The sequence below is a fragment of the Puma concolor genome, chromosome E4 (assembly GCF_028749965.1).
Source record: "Puma concolor isolate L17-30 chromosome E4, mPumCon1.1.hap2, whole genome shotgun sequence".
In the NCBI taxonomy this organism is placed as follows: Eukaryota; Metazoa; Chordata; class Mammalia; order Carnivora; family Felidae; genus Puma; species Puma concolor.
Window position 1 is genome coordinate 61,182,504 of NC_141683.1, and position 20,271 is coordinate 61,202,774.

Sequence of the window (20,271 nt, forward strand, 5' to 3'; positions counted from 1 at the left end):
ATTGTTTTATTTCACCATTCTGATTTTCTTCTCCCCACGTTAAACTCTGTTCCCCGTACATCCAGTCTCAGAACATTTTCTTGGCTGTGGAACCCAGACATCAAGATAGGAATGGTTACCCGTAGTATATTAGAGTAAAACATGCATGCTTTAGAGGAATATTGCAAACTTTGAAAATATCTTATCTTTTGGATTTCTGTAGTTCTTCCCTAAATTTACAAAAGGTACTGTTTTCCCCCATTACAGCGATTTTATTTACTACCGTACCTCCACAAAAAGGACTGAGAAACTGTTAGCCTCTGCTTATACTCTAAGTATTAGGAGCCTGTGAAAACAACAACACATACAAATTAAGTAGAAATAAAAAACAAGAAAAGATATTAAATATAGAGTTATTTTTTACTTTTTTGTAAAAGTGTTTGAGCCTCCTGTGATATCTTGGCCCATAACTTGTTTATATTATTATAAGGAGGCACTCTTATTTTAGCAATATATAAGCCTCATTCTGAATCTGGGTTCTATGTAGAAGGATTAAGAAGATATTTGGTGCTCCTCCAATGGAGAAATTTTTACATTTTGAAAGTAACATATCCCAGTCCTTTTTTTTTTTATATAGTCACGGTAATGTGGCGAGGAAAAGAAAGACAGAAAAATTATTACCTATGCAGCAGGTGGTTTACGCATTATTTTATGCATAATAAGGAAATTATTACCCTGTTATAATGATAAAGAAAAGTCACTAAATCCATGTGATTAGTAAGGTTATTAAAATCTAACACAACTTAGTGGCTGGTATAGAATTCATGCATAGGTCTGCCTGATTCTGAATGTCGTGTCCTAAACCGAAACACTGACCCTGATGAGATATGAAAATGAGTTTGAGTGGTAAGAATCTTGCCAAGGAACTGTAACTCTTTCATGCACCATGTGGGAGAGGGCATGTCCTAGGGATCTGAGGCCAAGGGTGCCCTGGGTTGGTGGTGTCCATTAGGAGTCACGCCAATTCCTCCATCAAAGGTGGTCAAGGCTTCCTGGCAATAGAGGTGCAGGGAGCCTCAGGTGATTGGATGACAATATGAAGGTCACTCTAAACCAAGCCATGGACCTGTTTGCCTATTTTAATGCTTTTTTTAAACTTTTCTGTAGTTACCATTATCATGAATGACTAGAAAGCCACCATTCTCATTTGACATATGACAAAAAGAAATAAGCTATGTGCTATAAAGAATGGGAAAATTTGGGGTCCCTGAGTGGCTCAGTCAGTTGAGCATCTGACTTCAGCTCAGGTCATGATCTCACAGTTCATGAATTTGAGCCCCGGGTCGGGCTCTGTGCTGACAGCTCAGAACCTGGAGCCTGCTTTGAATTCTGTGTCTCCCTTTCTGTCTGCCCCTCCCAGATCATGCACTCTCTCTTTCACTCTCAAAACCAATTGTTTTTTAAAGTTAAAAACAAAAGGGGCGCGTGGGTGGCGCAGTCGGTTAAGCGTCCGACTTCAGCCAGGTCACGATCTCCCAGTCTGTGAGTTCGAGCCCCGCGTCAGGCTCTGGGCTGATGGCTCGGAGCCTGGAGCCTGTTTCCGATTCTGTGTCTCCCTCTCTCTCTGCCCCTCCCCCGTTCATGCTCTGTCTCTCTCTGTCCCAAAAATAAATAAAAAACGTTGAAAAAAAAAATTAAAAAAAAAAAAGTTAAAAACAAAGAATTGGAAACTCAGTCATCCTTTAAATAGAAAATTGGAACATTTTATAACTCTTATCAAGAAAAATTTGCATACTTAATTGATAAAGGTTTATTGACACTATGTTGTAAATATATAGGAAACGTGCTAAAAGTAACACTGGCATTCAAAACTAGTCACAAAGCCATCTGTGCCATTAGAAATGAACTAAAAACAGTATTTGTATTTTTGAAAATATAGCTCAGGGAATGAAATAATTAGCAATAAGATGTTGAAATGGTTTATAGAAAATAATCTTATTTCTATGTCACCTTCAGCTTTTACTAGAAAAGTTATTTATATAACACAGATGGCCACTGCCTGTCAGAAGCTTCTACTCAGATGGAAAAACACAGTCTTTAAGATTCCGGTCCCTGGATGGGACTAGCTTGTATACCTCCTACTTGAATGGCAGTGTTATTCTTATTTTGTTGCTAAAAGATATCCTAATTTTCTCTAACTTCATTACATTTTATTTTACTTTGGTAGATTTCATACTCATTAACTAAAGAAACAGAATGCTGCATGTGTCACTAAGTTAACATCGTAAGTGTGTTTCAAAGAATCACAACAGCAAAATGTTGATGGAGTGTTTGTACAAGCAGCTTGTTGGAAAATTGTGTTTCACTGTTCCCAGAAAACTGAATTACACCCCAACTTTTCAGAAAGTTTTTGTTTCTAAGATTGCCATACAAAGGAAAATCTGTCTAGTTCACTGAATTGTTGACTCTACATCAAGAGTTGAAATGTGTACTCTAATGCACTTGCTTTGATCTCTCATTTGACTGTTTATCAAAGCTGATTACACTCTGAATACACAAATCCTCTTAGCTTCAAAATCATGTAAAGATAATGGATAATAGAGCATTTTTAAGTATTCTCCGCTCTTCCAATTTGGTTTTATGATTGTAATACAGCTATTAGGTTTGGGAGGAGGGTCTGTTTTTATGTTTAGTTCCCTTGGTAAGATGCAATCTTTTGCCACATTGAATTAGAGTGTGTGTTTTTTTTTAAGCCAAACTTGCTCATGCAGTGAAGCAAGAACTGTTTTAGTACACATCAAAAGGAATCATTATGAACATATGAAACTCACTTCACTCTACTCACCACAATTTAGGGGCCTATACTTTTTGAAAAGCTGTAACTATGTGCTTTCTTTATCTCCATATAAGTTGAAACCTAATAAAATAGCTTTTGATGTATTCAATTAAAGATAATTATATATCACCTGACAAATTTCAAGAGCTTAAAATCCAGAATTTTCAAAGAACATTTATTTAGTCCCTGCTAATTATTGGAGGCACTATGTTAAATATTTTATATATGTCAACAGATTAATCTATTTAGCAGGGATTACGTAGCTAATTTTAATGGTAGAATCAGGAATAGAACACAGATCTCTTGCCCTCATTCCAGCATGTTTTAAATTTCATAAGAAGTTTACTTGATTCTTCTAACATAATCCAGAAATTTTCTTCCAACCTCACTCTTAATCTCTGTATTTTTTAAAAAAGGAAAAAAAATATATATACATATGAGGGCAATTGGAAGAATGTCCTTTCTGAAAATGGCACGCATTGTGCTACTTTTTTGTTTTCCCTTATACTCTATATTGTTCTAGAATTGCTTCTTGAAGCACACCGTTTTTAAGCTAGGCAGCCCAGAGCAGATTTTATAAGACAATGTATTCATGTTGGAACCTTTTCAAAGTAAAATCATGGAGCATTTATTCTATTTTTTAATATGGCTAACAATTGACCTGTAAGTTCGTGTAAACAATCTAAAGTACAAAAATGTAAAGGAGAAAACAATGCTCTCTGCTGCCAGGTCAAATGATCCCTGCTAAATTCGACAATCTTGGCCAAGAGTGGCAGCATGCCCCTGAATTATGGCTTTAAAGATACTGTACAGACCTTTGAACAAACACTATCTTGAGGTTGTAAAACATTAACCAGCCCAAGCTGGATTATTGTGTTTTAAGTAGTGATAGAGACACTTTGACAATTCTCAAGTGACCATGGGTTTGATTTCATGCACAGTTCCAATTTTTTATAATCAACTCGCCCTCCTCCACTTTTCTCCTCATTTCTCCAGATGGTCACAAGTGTGACCCAAAAGACAACTTCTTTCACTAGTTCTAGGGGTTTTTTTTTTTTAACTGATTTTTTTAACTTTTTGTCCTGTTGCTTAGTGATTTTCAAAGTGTGTGTGACAACCATTAGTGATGCATGAAATCAACTTAGTGGGTGACAACTACACTTTGAAACTACACTACACTACACTAAACTGCACTATTCTAGTAGAATAGTCTAAAAATATTAGCATCACGTGAAGAGTATTTTTTAAACTTTAGGTTCAGCGTGTGTGCACGTGCGTGTATGTAGAGTAATACATCATGCTTGCTGGTCGAAAAATGTAAAAGTCACTGCCACACATGTTTTATGTAACGAAGTTCCTATGTTTTTTCAAATAATTTCAAATAATGATATAATCACCTTCTCAAATTTGATCTTTGGGTTTGTCAGTCTACCATTTGTGTTTAGACAAAAATGCTAGCAAATAAATGAGTACACTATTGCCTCCCTACTTTCATTCGTAGAAAATATTAGTATCTCATCCTGTACTTCTGTAGAAATAATCTGTGTATCTGTTCATTTGTGGTCTGGTATGGAGAGCACTAGTCAAGAAGGTCACAACCATTTCTATTTAGTTTCTTGACTTGGTTTTTCTACCTTTGCTTGAGAGAATTATTTTCAAGTAATTATTGGCATTAAAATCCTAATTTAAACAAATTAATGTGACAAACACATTTAATGTGATTATGAAATTAGCCACTGTTTTGTTTTCTCAGGTTAATGTGACTGACTTACAGAAATTAACTTAGAAAAAAGGGAATTACTTAGAATTTAAAAATTTTAATTTACATATATTTATGTGTTGATACATAGGTAAAGAAAATTAAATGTAATCTACTGAATCATATTAATCGATTTAAAATAAACTTTCAGGAATATATTAGAATTAACAATTAGTAATGAATTAAAATATATTTCATATTATTTGGATCGTATTTTGCTTAAGATAGCGTAACTATCATTTATCTCATTTCTTTTTCTATTTTTGCATTTGCAGCTAAAATTGACCAAGAGGCAGAGGAGAATTCACTGACAGAGACTCATAAATGGTGAGAAATTACTTCCTTTGATATAAAAATTTCTTTTCAGAATAAGTTTATTAAATACTTAGTATGTTTTTATCTCAAGGAACCAATTATTAGCTCAGTTTTTATTTTCAAGCATAAGAGAAAAAGAAAGTAATCGTTTACCTGAATATGATTGAATTTCAAAATTTTATTTTTTGGACTCTAGTTTCTGTATGAATCTGTTAAGTATCAAATTATTGTGAATAGCTTAGCACTTTCTTTGAATGAGATTTATGACTGTGGAAGTACAAGAGAAAGGAAGATAGCAGGAACCTGTTTCAAGAAAGAAGGTAAGAGTTGATTATAGGAAACTATTGAGTTTCCACGTTAAAATGTAGAGCCTAAGTAGGAAGTTGGGAACTTCCTGTGCATAAACTTTTACTTTCAGAATGGAGATTTCAGAATCATGAGTGAGTAAGCATAGAAAAGTAGCTCACAAATATCTTGGCCTCTCTGCCTCAATTTTCCCCTTTTCTCTTTTCTCTCCATATTAGTCAGTGTTTTCCAGAAAACAGACAGGTGTGTGTGTGTGTGTGTGTGTGTGTGTGTGCGCAATGTGTGTGCAGGGAGAGAGAGAGAGAGAGATTAAGGAATTGGCGCATAACAGAGTGGTAATTACTGGTAGTAGTTAATGTTATAACCTTGAGTCTGAGAGCATTTTGGAGACAGAATTCCAGAATGTCTTCATACTAGGGTAGCCACTTTTCTTAAGACCTTCGACTGATTGAATTAGGCCCATCCACATTATGGAGGATAACCTGCTTTCTCCAAGTCTACTGATTTAAATGTTAATCACATCCTTTTTTTTATTTTTTAGTGTTTGTTTATTTTTGAGGGAGAGAGAGAGCGAGCGCAGGAGAGGGGCAGAGAGAGAGAGGGAGACAGAATCTGGAGCAGACTCTGAGCTGTCAGCACAGAGCCCAATGTGGGCCTCGAACTCACAAACCATGAGATCATGACCTGAGACAAAATCAGATGCTTAACCAACTGAGCCTCCCAGGTGCCGCTAAATGTTATTCACATCTTAAAAGTACAGTAAAACCTTTGTTTGTGAACATAATTCATTCCAGAAACATGCTTGTAATCCAAAGCACTTGTATATCAAAACAAATTTCCCCATAAGAAATAATGGAAACTCAGATGATTCATTCTACAACCCAAAAATATTCGTATAAAAATTAATAAATCTACCAATGACTACTTTGAAATTATCTGTCAATAATTACTTTGAATATAAAAGGACTAAACACTCTAATCAAAAGACATAGGGTGACAGAATGGTTAAAAAAGCAAGACCCATTTCAGACCTAAAGACAAATTGAAAATGAAGGGGTAAAAAAGTACTTATCATGCAATAGAAGTGAAAAGAAAGCCAGGGTAGCAATACTTCTACTGGACAAAATAGACTTTAAAACAAAGACTGTAACAGGAGAGAAAAGAAGGACAATATGTAATAATAAAGGGGGAAATACAACGAGAAAATAATAATTGTAAATATGTATGCACCCAACATGATAGCACCCAAATAACATAAAGCAACCAATGACAAACATAAAGGAAGTAATTGATAGTAGTTCAATAATAGTAGAGGACATTAACACCCCAGTTACGACAATGGACAGATCACTCAAACAAAATCAATAAGGAAACAGTGGCTTTGAAAGACATCTTGGACCAACTGGATCTAACAGATATATTCAGAATATTCCATCCTAAAACTGCAGAATATACATTCTTTTCAAGTGCACATGGAACATTCTCCAGAATAGATCACATATTAGGTTACAAAACAAGTCTCCACAAATTCAAAAACATTGAAGTCATAAATTGCATATTTTCTGACCGTAACAATATGAAAGTAGAAATGAACCACAAGAAAAAATCTGGAAAAACCACAAATACATGGAGGTTAAATAACATGCTACTAAACAATGAATGGGTCATCCAGGAAATAAAAGAAAAAAATTTAAAAGTACATGAAAACAAATGAAAATGAATACACAATGGGGCAAAAGCTGGTCTAAGAGGTAAGTTTAGAGCAATACATGCCCACTTCAAGAAGCAAGAAAAATATCAAACAACCTAATCTTACATCTAAAGGAGCTAAAAAAGAGCAAACAAAACCCAAACCAGTAGAAAGAAGGAAATAGTGGTGATTAGAGTAGAAATAAATTAAATAGAAAGTAAAACAACAACAACAACAATAGAACAGCTCAATGAAAGCAGGAGCTTGTTCTTTGAAAAGATAAAATTTATAAACCTTTAGCAGACTCATCAACAGAAACAGAAAGGGGGGGATTTGAAACAACAAAATCAGAAATTAAAGGAGAAATAATAACTGATACCATAGAAATACAAAGAATTGTAAGAGAGTATTACTGAAAATTATATGCCAACAAATTGGACAAACTAGAAGAAATGGATAAATTCCAGAACCATATAAACTACCAAAACTGAAGCAGGAAGAAGTAGAAAATTTGAACAGACTAATTACCAGCAACAAAATTGAATCAATAATCAAAAAACTTTCAATGAACAAAAGTTCAGGACCAGATGGCTTCACAGGTGAATTCTACCAAACATCAACCAAACATTTAAAGGAGAGTTAATACCTATTCTTCTCAAACCGTTTCAAAAATTGAAGAGGAAGGAAAGCATCCAAGTTGATTCTATGAGGCCAGCATTACCCTTATGCCAATACTAGATAAAGACACAAGAAAAGAGAATTAGAGACCCATATGTCTGATGAACCTAGATGCAAAAATCCTCAATAAAATTTTAACAAAAATAAAAGGATTGTTGAATCACCATAGTGTACAGAGAAACTAACATAACATTGTATACCAACTATACTGGAATTAAAAAAAAAAGTCAAGTCCTTAAATTATGACAAACAGAAATTTCAGTTAGATGCACGGAAGAAAAACTGCCTAATGACCAAATTGTTAGTCAAAGAGCCATCTTTTATAATTGAACAATTCTGAAACTCGAAAATAAAAATAATCATATGAAACATTTCTCAAAGAAATAAATAAAGATTTTTGTAGCAGTCTTACGTGACCAGGTCAGCAATTAATAGTAATTCTATTCAGGAAGGCGGTGTAACCCGGGCCTGATGACCTTGAAGACCAAATCCTGCCTTTCATGTGTTAGCTCTGTGATTTCAGGCCAATACTATAACCCCAGGATAACAGTACCCACTCTGTAGGTGAGAATTTAGTTAATATTTGCCAGATGCCAAGATTTTAGCAAATGATCAGATGTCAATTGCTATATTGTATTCACGTTATTATCTTAATTAGAGATTAGAAAAAGGTTGGTGGTAGTAATAGAAACAGACAGATTTCAGACTTAGGCCATATATTTATTTGTTTGATTCACTGTCTCCATTGGATCAGACACTGGGCAGCTTCGCATGGTCATGGAACAAGATTTTGGTATCACATGTGTATCTGCACTTGCTCCATCCTTCTGGCACTGTGACTTCAAGGATTTACTATAACTTTACATCTTTGTCCTTACCTGAAATAAGAGAAATAATATGTAGATAAGTGGGTAAGTGGGTGGAGATATTTCAAAATAATTAAATGAGTTATGTATAGAGCCCCTGCCTCATATAGATTTTTTTTTTAATTTTTTAATGTATATTTATTTATTATTTTTTTTTTAATTTTTTTTTCAACGTTTATTTATTTATTTGGGACAGAGAGAGACAGAGCATGAACGGGGGAGGGGCAGAGAGAGAGGGAGACACAGAATCGGAAACAGGCTCCAGGCTCTGAGCCATCAGCCCAGAGCCCGACGTGGGGCTCGAACTCCCGGACCGCGAGATTGTGACCTGGCTGAAGTCGGACGCTTAACCGACTGCGCCACCCAGGCGCCCCGTGTATATTTATTTTTGAGAGAGGGAGAGACAGAGCGTGAACAGGAGAGGAGTAGAGAGATAGGGAGACCGAATCAGAAGCAGGCCCCAGGCTTCGAGCTGTCAGCACAGAACCCGACCCGGGGCTTGAACTCACAAGCCATGAGATCATGAACTGAGCCAAAGTCGGACGCTTAACCGACTGAGCCACCCAGGTTGCCTGATACAGATTTTTTAAATCCTCTTGTATTTAACAAAATTCTTGAGCTTAGGAGACTGACTTCTAGAATGAACTCTCTTCCCAGCAAACAAACATTTAGCTGGAGAAAATTATGTAAAACAATCATTTGGCGTTATTAGGAAATGTTCTAAGGGCACCCAGCAAATGGAGCATCATTCATTCGAAACGGTCTACTAGATCTGTGACATTTGAGCCACACATCAGTTATGTCTTATGGAAACTACTCTCGAAGCTCTAACCCAGGCAGGCGCCCTCGTCTCGCTCCCACTCTGTTATTTCACCCTTTATCAGCAGACTGCCAGCACTATTCATCCCACCAGCTGCAGCTTACTACAGAAGTTCTATCCTAGACTATGGTGTCAAGACAAGGGGGCTCCCGTCCTCAACCCAGGCCCCTTTTGCAGGGTATAAGCTCTCCCCCGGAAGTGGCAGATGAAGAATATTTGGCCCCCAGTTTTTTGTCCCAGCTTATTATTAGGGCAAGGGTTCTACATACACCAAGAAGTGCAAGCCAAGGAGACTAGGGGCTATCCAGTTCCTGCTGGTAGAGCAAAAGTCTCTCTTTGCTTGTAGAGCAAAAGTGGGCCACTGCCCCGCCTCTAGTTTTAGCTCTTGTGCAGAGACACGGACATCCTACCCAGAGGTCTGCAGGTCTGTCTGAGAGGACTTACCTTTTTTTGGAACAGAGGAGAATTCCATGCCTAAATGTTTGTTGAAAACAATGGAGGTCTTAGTGTAAAGCAGTTAAGAGGGCAGTCACAGCTCCAGGATTCAAGGAGCAAAATGGTCAAGCAATCAGAAGTTTCACAGAAAGAACCAGAGAAGAAGTATTCTTCCGGGATCACAGTCTACCCTAGGGTTTGGAAAGGCTGTGCATAAGTTTACTAGGCTGCACTTACTCATGAGCCATCAGACCAGGATGTGGAGCAGACTTGGAAACATTCCCCAGGATGCATACAGATCCATCAGCAAATGATATAAGCCTGCCTGGCACTAAGAGCTTCAGCACAATCTCTGACCAGTCATTTGCTGAACAATAGCTATTCTAACCCAGGGGCAGCTTTTAGGATGCTATGTTTAAAATAAAATCACACATATGCCTGGCAATCTGGAAGAACACCAGCCTCAGCTGAGTTCACTGCTTTTCCTAGAACTGTGTATGTGAGTAGGCAGAAGCATTTCTTCCTGATGTGATGAAGGGGTTTCAGTTAAGCCAAGCTGGCTGGCTCCTCTCCCACAGCTGAGGGAATGGTGGATTTGACCCAGATTCTAGAGTCTTGGGTCTCCTTCCCAGCTATGAGGCCTTGACCATTTTGTAAACCACCCCATTGCCACCTCTGGCAGTAATCACCAAATGCTCTTCTACCAGTGTAAACTTCTTGGGAACCCAAGGCCTCAGGTGTTTACAGTTTCTCTTTGTGCTTGAGTTGGCCAGAAACCCCTCCATCTAACCCACCCCCACTTCACACACACACACACACACACACACACACACACACACACACACACACTTTAAGGTGAAATGCCAACTCTTCTCACTCTCTGATCTCTGTGAGTTGCCTCAGCAAGGCCCCTAGAGGAGAGCCACAAATGTGTATTTGGACAGATAGCTTCTCTGTCTCCCATTTCTCCCATTACCCCTTTATTTTCTGTTTATTATAGGTTATTATTATGTTCTGTGTGTCATATTATTAAGCCGGATGTAATCCATTTTGGAGGTAAGATGATATATAAACACACTGATCCTACTTGGTCTACCTATTTAAATCCCAGCAAAGCTGAACTTCTTCATTTTCCTGAACTCGAGGCAGCAAAGACACCGGTTGTACGAATATGTTGAACGCATCTTAATCAAAGGAATTTTCTTGCGAGGGTCCTGTTTTTATCTCAGTGTTGCTGTAACAACTCAAGACGTTTGAGTTTTACTTTGTACCCTATCATAAGCGGCCCAGTGACAGATGTATGTGCTTTCCTTTTCAGAACTAGTTGAGAGTCATTTACAGGTAATTGTGACAGCTGGGTCACACTATAAATGTGTCACAGAACATAGCGTGATGGAACCCTTCTGTTTCGCAAAGTTTTTGAGGTAATTTAGCATTCCATGCTCTCCCCACAGTTGCTATGAAAGAAGGCAAGCCAGTTCGGTGGGCAGGGCCCAGACAGCTCTACCTTAGAATTGCAACTGGAAAAACCACAGAGTGGTTGGGGCTTAGCTTCCTTGTTTGTAAAAGGCATATAACCTCATCCTTTCTCCTATCTTCCAAGGCTGTAGGAACAGAATACCTTGCTTGTGTTTTGCAGTCTAAAAAATTTCCTCAAATGAGGCGAGTAAGAGGCCTTTACTAGAAAAGTGTATTCATGAAAATGTTTTGTAAATTACACAAACTCAAGTTATCAGCATGCTTTGAAAGGAATTATATACGAATTCATCTCTATATTTGAGTGCTTACAAAGAAAAAAAAGTCTTGGCTTTTAGTTTAAAATGGATAAGTGAACTTTTATCAAGATACTAATTAGAACTTTTTTCTATAGTGGAATATTATGGATTTTTTAGGTCATTTTATGATTTCCTAACTAAATAAAAATATTCAAAAGAAACAATGGTTATATATTTTTGAAGAAAATCAGATTTTTTTTTCATGTTCCATTTGCTAGCGTGACAGTTTTATATGCTAATTTTGTCTGTTTGCCACACATTTTTACTATTAATCTGAGAAGTAGGACTTTATGTTACTATTTCACATGAACACAAATGTATAGTTTTTGGATAGTGAATAGTTTAACTGAACTCTTCAGTTCTCCCAGAAAGTGAGACAACTGAGCAGATGATCTTGAACCTTACCCCAAACCCAAATACAAATCGGATGAACATATTCTCATCTTCAGATGATTTCCCTGGGCAAGCCAAGCTATCATATTGTCTTACAAGATGGATTTCAGCAGACTCTTGTTAAGGTTGCTTGCATACACACAGTATGTGTTTATTTCAGCGTCTGCTTTTATTTTATTTTTAATTAACATAAGTGGCTTTCTTTAATTGTGGAAAAAATATCACCAGACCAAATATGTTGTTTTTATTTTCCCACAGAATTACTCAGTGTCTGTCTCAGCTCATTAGCAGGGAATGTAGAGATTCTGAATTTGTCTAATAAGTGGCCATTCCTTCATATTTCTATTTAAAGAATAATGAGAGTTGGAATTATAAAATTGTCTTCTGATACTCAGAGATACTTATTTTTAAATTGTGGCTAACTTCAAATTTTTCTTAGATTTCTTCTATTAATTCCACTGGTAAAATACGTATTTTGTGGTGAAACTGGCTCTTGAAATAGAAAAAGAGCAGATTTTTGAAGCAGTTTGTTTCATCTATCAGTTCCTTTAGTTTCACTAAATTTATTATTCTGGCATCAATAAGCAGATGGAAATGACTAAAAGTAAAATTTGAATTATAACTATTACATTAGATAATTAATCTTTGTCAGTTAATTCACATGATGTTCTAGATAAAGGAAATCAAGCTGAGAAAGGTATAATTAACTTGTGGCACCTTTTATGAATAATGGAAAACTAAGTAATTTGTTTGCACCATTTCTTCATTTTAAAAGAACTATTTCATTATTCCAGGAAGTTTGTGATTTTTCTCACATTCATTTCAAGATGTTTGTCTTTTCCAACAGGACATATATCCTACTGAAATTTTTTGTAAAGCTCTGCTTTCAAAATTGTTTCAGAATGAAAGTCTCCCTCCCTACCCCCATGAGCTAAAGACAAGAGAAAGAGTAGAATGTAGCTCATCTTATCATAAGCGAGACAACAGTAAATTTGTGAAGTAGAGAAGCAATGATTACCATCATACTTACAGAATTAGTAAATTAATGTGCTTTATTTGGTATTATGATGTGACGAAGAATGATTGTATAGTTTTAACACACACTTAATGTACCTCATACTACGAATCTTTTTTTTTTTTAATTTCTAAATAGAATACACTAGTTCTCCTCCATCCCCCATTATATATAAACAAAAACAAAGGAAACTGCAAACAACCAGTGATAAAAGGTGAGAAACAGTAGGGGAAGAAAGCACATTTGTGAAAGAATTTAAAATCACATGTTTAAAAAAAAATAAATACTATTTCTGCGGGTAATATTGCTTGAGTGGTATTTTACCAAAGCCAAGATTGCATAACAAATGAGTTGAAATGGAAAATTAATCTTTCGTGCAAAATAAAGACAAAATGAAGGAAAGAAAGAAAAGGAATGTCGGTTCCAATTGCTTCATATAGTATGTAACTGTTCATTTGTCATGGGAGAGAAAATATTTAATCAGTCCTGAAATGATGCACACACACTTTATCATGTTTAGTGACTTTTAGAGTGTCAGTTTGTAAAGTGTTTATCCAAGGAATGGACTTCTGGCACATGGATAAAATGAAAAGTGAAATGTTTAGTTCATAATAGGCATATTTTCCAGAATCTTTCTGAGTAACTATCCGGAGATGAATAGAAAGACTACAGGTCTGTGTTTATCTGGCTTATGCTGGCAGACCAGGCAGGCTCCAGCCTGGTGTTAAAACTGAAGTGACACGGAATGTCTTTTGCAAAAACCCCCAAACAATTACATCATTCTCTTGACAATATTGATAAAGTAAAACAAAGTTGGAGTTTGTTATTTTCCGATTTGAATTTCTCAGTTAACTGCTTCAAATCCTGCCAGAAAGTTTACCATTTGGAGGCCCCTAGGAGGAAGATTCCTAGGATCAGTGGTGAGAAGCTGTGTTCCATAGCTTTCACTTTCAGGCCAGGCGACAAAGTTTAGGTATGGCACTTTTCCTTGTACAAAGGGATTTTCTTCTGTGGCTGCATTATTTAAATGTTTATAAAATCCACTGATTTTCAATAATGCGGGAGCCTGTGACACCTGGTACAGATTTGCTGACCTTTGTCACTTATAAAAAACACTCTGAGGTATTGGTCTCTCCTGAAGGTTTTTGTGAGCTTTTGTGTGTTCTGAATATAAGGATTTTAGGAACTTCTCCCTCAGAGTTTGTTATGTTTCTTCTCAACTTTGGTTGCTAATTGTGAAGGGAAAAAAATAACGTCACAGAATTACTGCCCTTTTGTAGAGTTTTGTTTTCAAAATAGAAACTCTTCCGTGTTGTGTAGCGTTGAAAAGATCTTCTCTATTCCAATGTTCAAAAATATGTTTGGGCCTTGTATAGACTAAAGTTTTTCCAGGAGCTACATTCTCTAACTTGATAGAAGTTAAAACTCCCAAAGTTTTATCCTCTCTCACCAAGAAGAAGACTAATGAAATCACCACAGTATCATTGGGGATTGGGATGGCTATGTTCTTACAGGAGGTGGGAAGGGCGAAGACAATTCAAGAAAGACAGGATATGCTATTTTGACAACTGTTTTATATTTATATTTTAGAAAATTAAAATTAGAAATGGTAGCAGTTAATTTAAGTTAGCAGGTGTATTTAACAGTAGTATCGTGACGAAAATCCACTGGGGTTGAGAAACTATGTTTCTACGACAGCAGCTTCTAGAAAAAACAGTCGACAAAAATGAATCTAAAATCACTTTCAGGGAGAGGAACCGATTTTCTGAGTAGAACGAACTAAGAAAAAAATGGAAGCATTCTAGGTGACTTCATATATATACACATTTCATAAGGCAACTTAAATCTGCTTTAAAAGATAGTCATTAGAGGGCTCACTTCATTACCTGATAGAGAACTACCTTAAATTGTTAACACCGCCAAAGGGATATCCCTAAGAGGCCTGGAGTCCAAGGTAAAGGTAAGCAACCTCAGAAAGGGTGGGAATGAGACAGGTATAAGTGCAGGTTCCCATCCCTGGCCATGTGCGTAGTAGAGTGGTTAATAAATCCAGGTTTACTCCCACCTCCCCCCACCCCTTTTTAAAGTTGTCTAATTTAGGCAAACTTATTAAAACTTTCTGTAGCTCTGTTTCCTCATTTCTAAAATGAGAATAATAGAACAGTGCCTAGCACGGAATAAGCGTGATATAATTACTTGATATTATTGTTACTTCACGACGTTTATCTTAGTGACCTGCTAATAGTGGCTCAAGTTTGAATTTTCTCTACAGTGATTATTGCAAATTCTCAAAAGGATGAACCTGATTGACTCCTAGACAGGTTGGCATGGGGGGCCCCAGCATGGGCTATGGATGAAGCAAGTTTTCTAAAGTTAATAACCAGCAATATATGGGGGTACCTGGGTGGCTCAGTCGGTTAAGCATCTGACTTAGGCTCAGGTCATGATTTCGCAGTTCATGGGTTCAAGCCCCGTGTCGGGGTCTGTGCTGACTGCTCAGAACGTGGAACCTGCTTCAGATTTTGTGTCTCCCCCTTGTCCCTCCCCCACTCACACTCTGTCTCTCTCTCTCTCAAGAATAAATAAATATTAAAATTAAAAAATAACCAGCAATATATGAAAATGAAGGTTGAAAAGAGATAATTTGGTGAATAGTGAATGAGCTGTTATAAATTGATTTTTTTATTTTTTTATGTGTGTGAGAACTTCTACATTATAAAACATATCATCTTATTTTTTATTGCCTACTGTTGCTTGTATTGTTTACTGTTGCAAACATATATGTTTGCAGAGAGTGTCAAGGAGGAAGAAACAACTACCTCTAGGCCCATGGCAAGCTCATTAGTATTTCTGATCTTGGTTTTCTTCATTTATTATGATAAGTAATTGTGATCCTATAAATATTGTATTTAACACGGTAGCTAAACATGCAGTATGTGTACAATAAACACAGCTTTTTCCCAAAGAGTATATGCATTTTTCTACTCTTCAAACAGCAGTTTCTTTTAATGGTTGACAGTTTTCCACAGTTCCTTCCTTCCCCAAATAATATCAGCTCATCTGGGTGAGACCACAAGGTCACACTCCTACTCCTGGTCACACAGTCTCCTAAACAGAAACATTAGCATATTTGCAATGAAAATATATTTTAATCCCTCTGGTAATACTGTGGTATGGAAATTAGCATCTATACCCATTTCTGAAAGAGTAAGATTATTATTGGCACATAAAACCCTAGATTAGCATGAACAGATGTAGGTTTTGCATTCTACTTCTGGAAAGTTGCCAACCCTGACTGTATATTATTTAGCCCACTAAAACAGTTCCCAAAGTAACTGGGGATTATTTTTAAATGTTATGAAAATATATCCTTACAAAATAATTCATAAAGTCTTTTTTATTTGTTTTTGTTTGTAGTTTTTACATTGTTTAGCAATAACATCATGAGTCTTTCTGGGAAGAAATTCATGAATTGATCAAAATTCTTTGATTTGAGGATATTGAAATCAAGTTAAAGAAAATGAGAATAAGTGACATGGTTTTCAAGATTAATTTTAAACATGCATGAGAAACTAGACCAGAAGATTCTTGACTTTGAGTTAGTCACAGTGAAGAATCCACCAGGAAGAGCATGTAGGATGAAAAAGGTGATAAATGATCAGAAAATAATTTTAATAAATAGAAAAAAGGAGAAAACCAGAAGCTGGAGATGGTAAAGACATTGCAAACACTATTATTGCATTTTTAAATTTTATTCTAGGGTGTTGTGAGTATCTAATAGAGTATCATAACCATATTACTTTTTTTTTATGACCTGAAATATAGACATCACTCTTTTAAAGTTGATTTTAATTTCAAGCACTCAATGACAGTTGAAAGCATGGCTCCATATTGGTAATAGAGATACTTTGTAGTCGGTTATTTAGAGAACGTAAAATATTGGCCCATTAAAAATAAGAACCAGAAAATCATTGTTTCTAACATTTCAACTGTGAATCACATTTCTGGTTTAAACAAAAGAAAAAAAGATCAAAACCCCTTTGTACCTTCAAGTCCACACTCTAAAACTGGGCTGCTTTTGCTTCTGAAATCTCTCAGATCCTCCAGTCATGTCTCTGGGGAAACAGAACCTGGTAGGCTGACATATTTTCAAAATCTGTGTTAGGTACCTTTTAATTTTCTATTCTTACTTACAAACATATAATGTAGATTTCATTTTTTTTCAAAACTCATGCAGCTTATCTTTCTTTTTCCGTTTAGTTATATCCCATATGTTCCTGATTAGATAGGAATAAATTAAGATAATATTCCAAACTTCTCAACTGTATGTGAAATATGTGTGTTGTCACCTCTGCTATTTTAAGTGGCTAAATCATGTTCTCAGATATGGGCTTACAACATTTCAACCTCATTTTAAAAGCAACCTCTATAGTTTGGATATATATTTGCATGGGACATTTTACATTTCCATACTGATGAAAGGCTTTTCATACACAGGGACTATAGGAAATGTGAGGTTCTGTTTTAATGGGTTATGAGACTTAAATTCCTAATATAAATACTTGCAGGCAGGGGAGCATCCTTTCCCTGTCCTTCCCAGTAACTTGTACAAACACAGTTATTCAGCATTGTAATAGCTGTGTAAACCCCATAAATTATCTTGCATTATAGGATTTAATAAAAAGTGCCCAGACAATAAGGAAGACAAGTAGCAAGAGGCTAAATAGTGATAAATGTCTTTATTGGTTTGCTAAACCTGCAGTTGTTAAATATTATATTGATTTAAGACACTTGCATCTGCCCCCCCCCCCCCCCCATAATCTGGTATGTAGTTCAAGGTCAGAATGTACTAGCAGTATGCAGAAATGCATACCTAAGTAATTTTTATGCTAATTTTTAAAGGAGCAACTACCTACTCTATTACTATTTTGACCACAAATTTTAAAAAACTAATTTTTAAGAAAGCTAAAGGTCAGAACTCAGAACCTTATAGTTTATTTCAAGTATAATGTTTAGCATTTGATGCAGAATAAATTTAGTGATATTAATTATAATATTTAAAAGACAGTGAGTGAAGGATGAGATATCCTGCCTCCCCAGTAATGGCATATAATTTAGGGAAAAAAGAGAAAGTCTGCAGCTAGCTGATATGCAATATATAAGATACTGACATTTAGAAAATAATTATTTCTCAATTCCATTCTTAAAAAGATATTCTTAGGTCCCAGCTTAGAAGCAAAATACTACCGTCAACGTTTTTTTGTTTGCAATTTTTTACTGGGTAAATTTAACAACCTGAAAAATTGACAGTCAATGACAGAGCAGCAAAATGAAGACATTATGAAATAATGAAACAAGGTCTTAGAATTCAGATGGGAAATTAACCTTAGGATAATGAGGTTTTGCTGGAAGTAGATACAGATTTCTAAAATTCTGCCTCAGGTCACCCACCAAATAAACTGCAAAAGGATTAAGTAAATAAACACTAAAATTGAAACTTTAATGAGAAGAAAATATTTGGAAATATTTATAGGGTTTAGAATGGGGAAAAGTTTGTAAGCATCATACCCTCAGAATATCAATGTTTATTTTTGTTACTTATTTCTAAGTGAATCATTGTTTGTTGGTGTTCTACTAAGTAACAAATTACAGAGGATACATAGTAGTCAAGTTAGTTTAGGAAAGTGTTTCCAGCTTATTGTTGTCCTCCTATTTTTCCAAGAATATACTTCCTCTCTAGTTCATTTCACTTTTTTGTTAACTTTTATTTCTTTTTGTTATAAGTGTAGACATAGTTGAAAAAGTCAATTAGTACCACAAGGCTTATAACAAAAAACAGCAGCCTCTACCCTGCCCTCCCCTATTCCCTCTTACATTTCTCTTAGCTGTTTCCTCTGATATTTTCTGCCATATTTCTCAATCATATCCTGTATTGCTATGTCATTTTTCATTAAGTTAGCCATTATCTACTAACTTACAATAATGGTAGATGAGCTTTTAGTTCACTGTTATCCCCATCCCATTTTTTTTTTTATTCATCTAACCTGCATATTGCAAATTTTAGTTGAATTTTAGTGTTTGCTTAATATCACTATTTCACTATTATTTATTGCACTATCAGATTGTGTGGTATGGTTGTTTCTTAAATGGTTTTAATTTTTTTTCTTGAAGCTTAGAATTTTTTTCATTTGCTTAGTTTTCTCTGAGCTTATTTTTAATTATTCTCAAATACTCAACCATATGTCCAAAGCCCCTCCCAACACTATTTTCCACGTGGTCAAACATGTCTAACAATCCATGTCATTTATTTTTATTTTCCTCCTTGAGCTCTTCATCCTCTTGATGCACCCTGTGTGGGTTTCTTTGAGGCTGTTGCTCAGATATCATCCTGAGTTGGCCGTCAGCTACTCTCCTTTGTGGGATAGCTCTCTCTTAGACTTTGTGTTTTTCTTTCTTTTGGGTACCCACCTCCCTTTTTGGAAGAGGGAGTACATCCTACAGTACATACTTTTAGAACAGTTGTCTACAGGATGATGTTTTCAGACATGCAATTTCTCAAAAATGTATTCTTTCCTCACTCTTAATTGATACTTTATCTAGGCGTAGAATCCTAACTTGAAAATCATTTTCTCTTAGAAACTCAAAGTCATAATTTCTTTCTCTTCTACATTTCAGAAGTCTTATATATATTCTTATCTGCAGGCAATCCTTTTGTGTTTGATCTGTTGTTTTTCTCACAGGAACACTTAGGGTTCTCTCTGTTGTGGTGTGAAAGTACACATCTTGGGCCCTTGCATGTGCCTTTTTTACTCTGCTGGAAAGTTGGTGAGTTTTTTTTTTCTATTTGTTGTGTCATCTGCTGTTCTGGGGTTGGTCTAGAAGGATCCTCACATTTCTGATGGGGGGGACTAAACTGAGATGGGGATAGAATGAAAAGCTTGAGGTGTGTATAAGTCAACCAGTAGAAATGACAAGCATGTGGTTCGGTGTTTGGGTCTGAAGCTCAGCACGGCTGGAGGGTGCACTTTATATGTCATCAGTGTGGCATACACTAGAAGTGGAAACCATGAGAGTATGTAAGATCACCCAGAGACGGTGCCCCCAAAGATCAGTGGCCTGAGACCAAAGCCACAGAAAAATACTACATCTGAGGTGCTACTAGAGGAAAGGGAGCACATGGTGGAGAGAGGTCAACTCAGAGCAGTAAGAAAAAGGTAGGAGAGCATTATGTTACAGAGGTCTTGGTAAGACAAAGGTGGCAGGAAAGCCCAGCAAAAATTATGAGGTATGGCTAAAGACAAAATATCTGTTCATTTTAGGGGCGCCTGGGTGGCGCAGTCGGTTAAGCGTCCGACTTCAGCCAGGTCACGATCTCGCGGTCCGTGAGTTCAAGCCCCGCGTCAG

The 20,271-nt window shown here is 36.1% G+C and overlaps 1 protein-coding gene across 1 annotated transcript in view; it reads left to right on the plus strand.

The window, feature by feature from the left end:
- The window catches only part of FMN2 (formin 2), a 399,417-nt gene that overhangs the window by 314,001 nt on the left and 65,145 nt on the right, over nucleotides 1–20,271 (plus strand). The window contains exon 15 of the mRNA XM_086694490.1: nucleotides 4,850–4,901. Coding sequence (XP_086550616.1) covers nucleotides 4,850–4,901 — 52 coding nt within the window. The remainder of the gene's footprint in view (nucleotides 1–4,849; nucleotides 4,902–20,271) is intronic.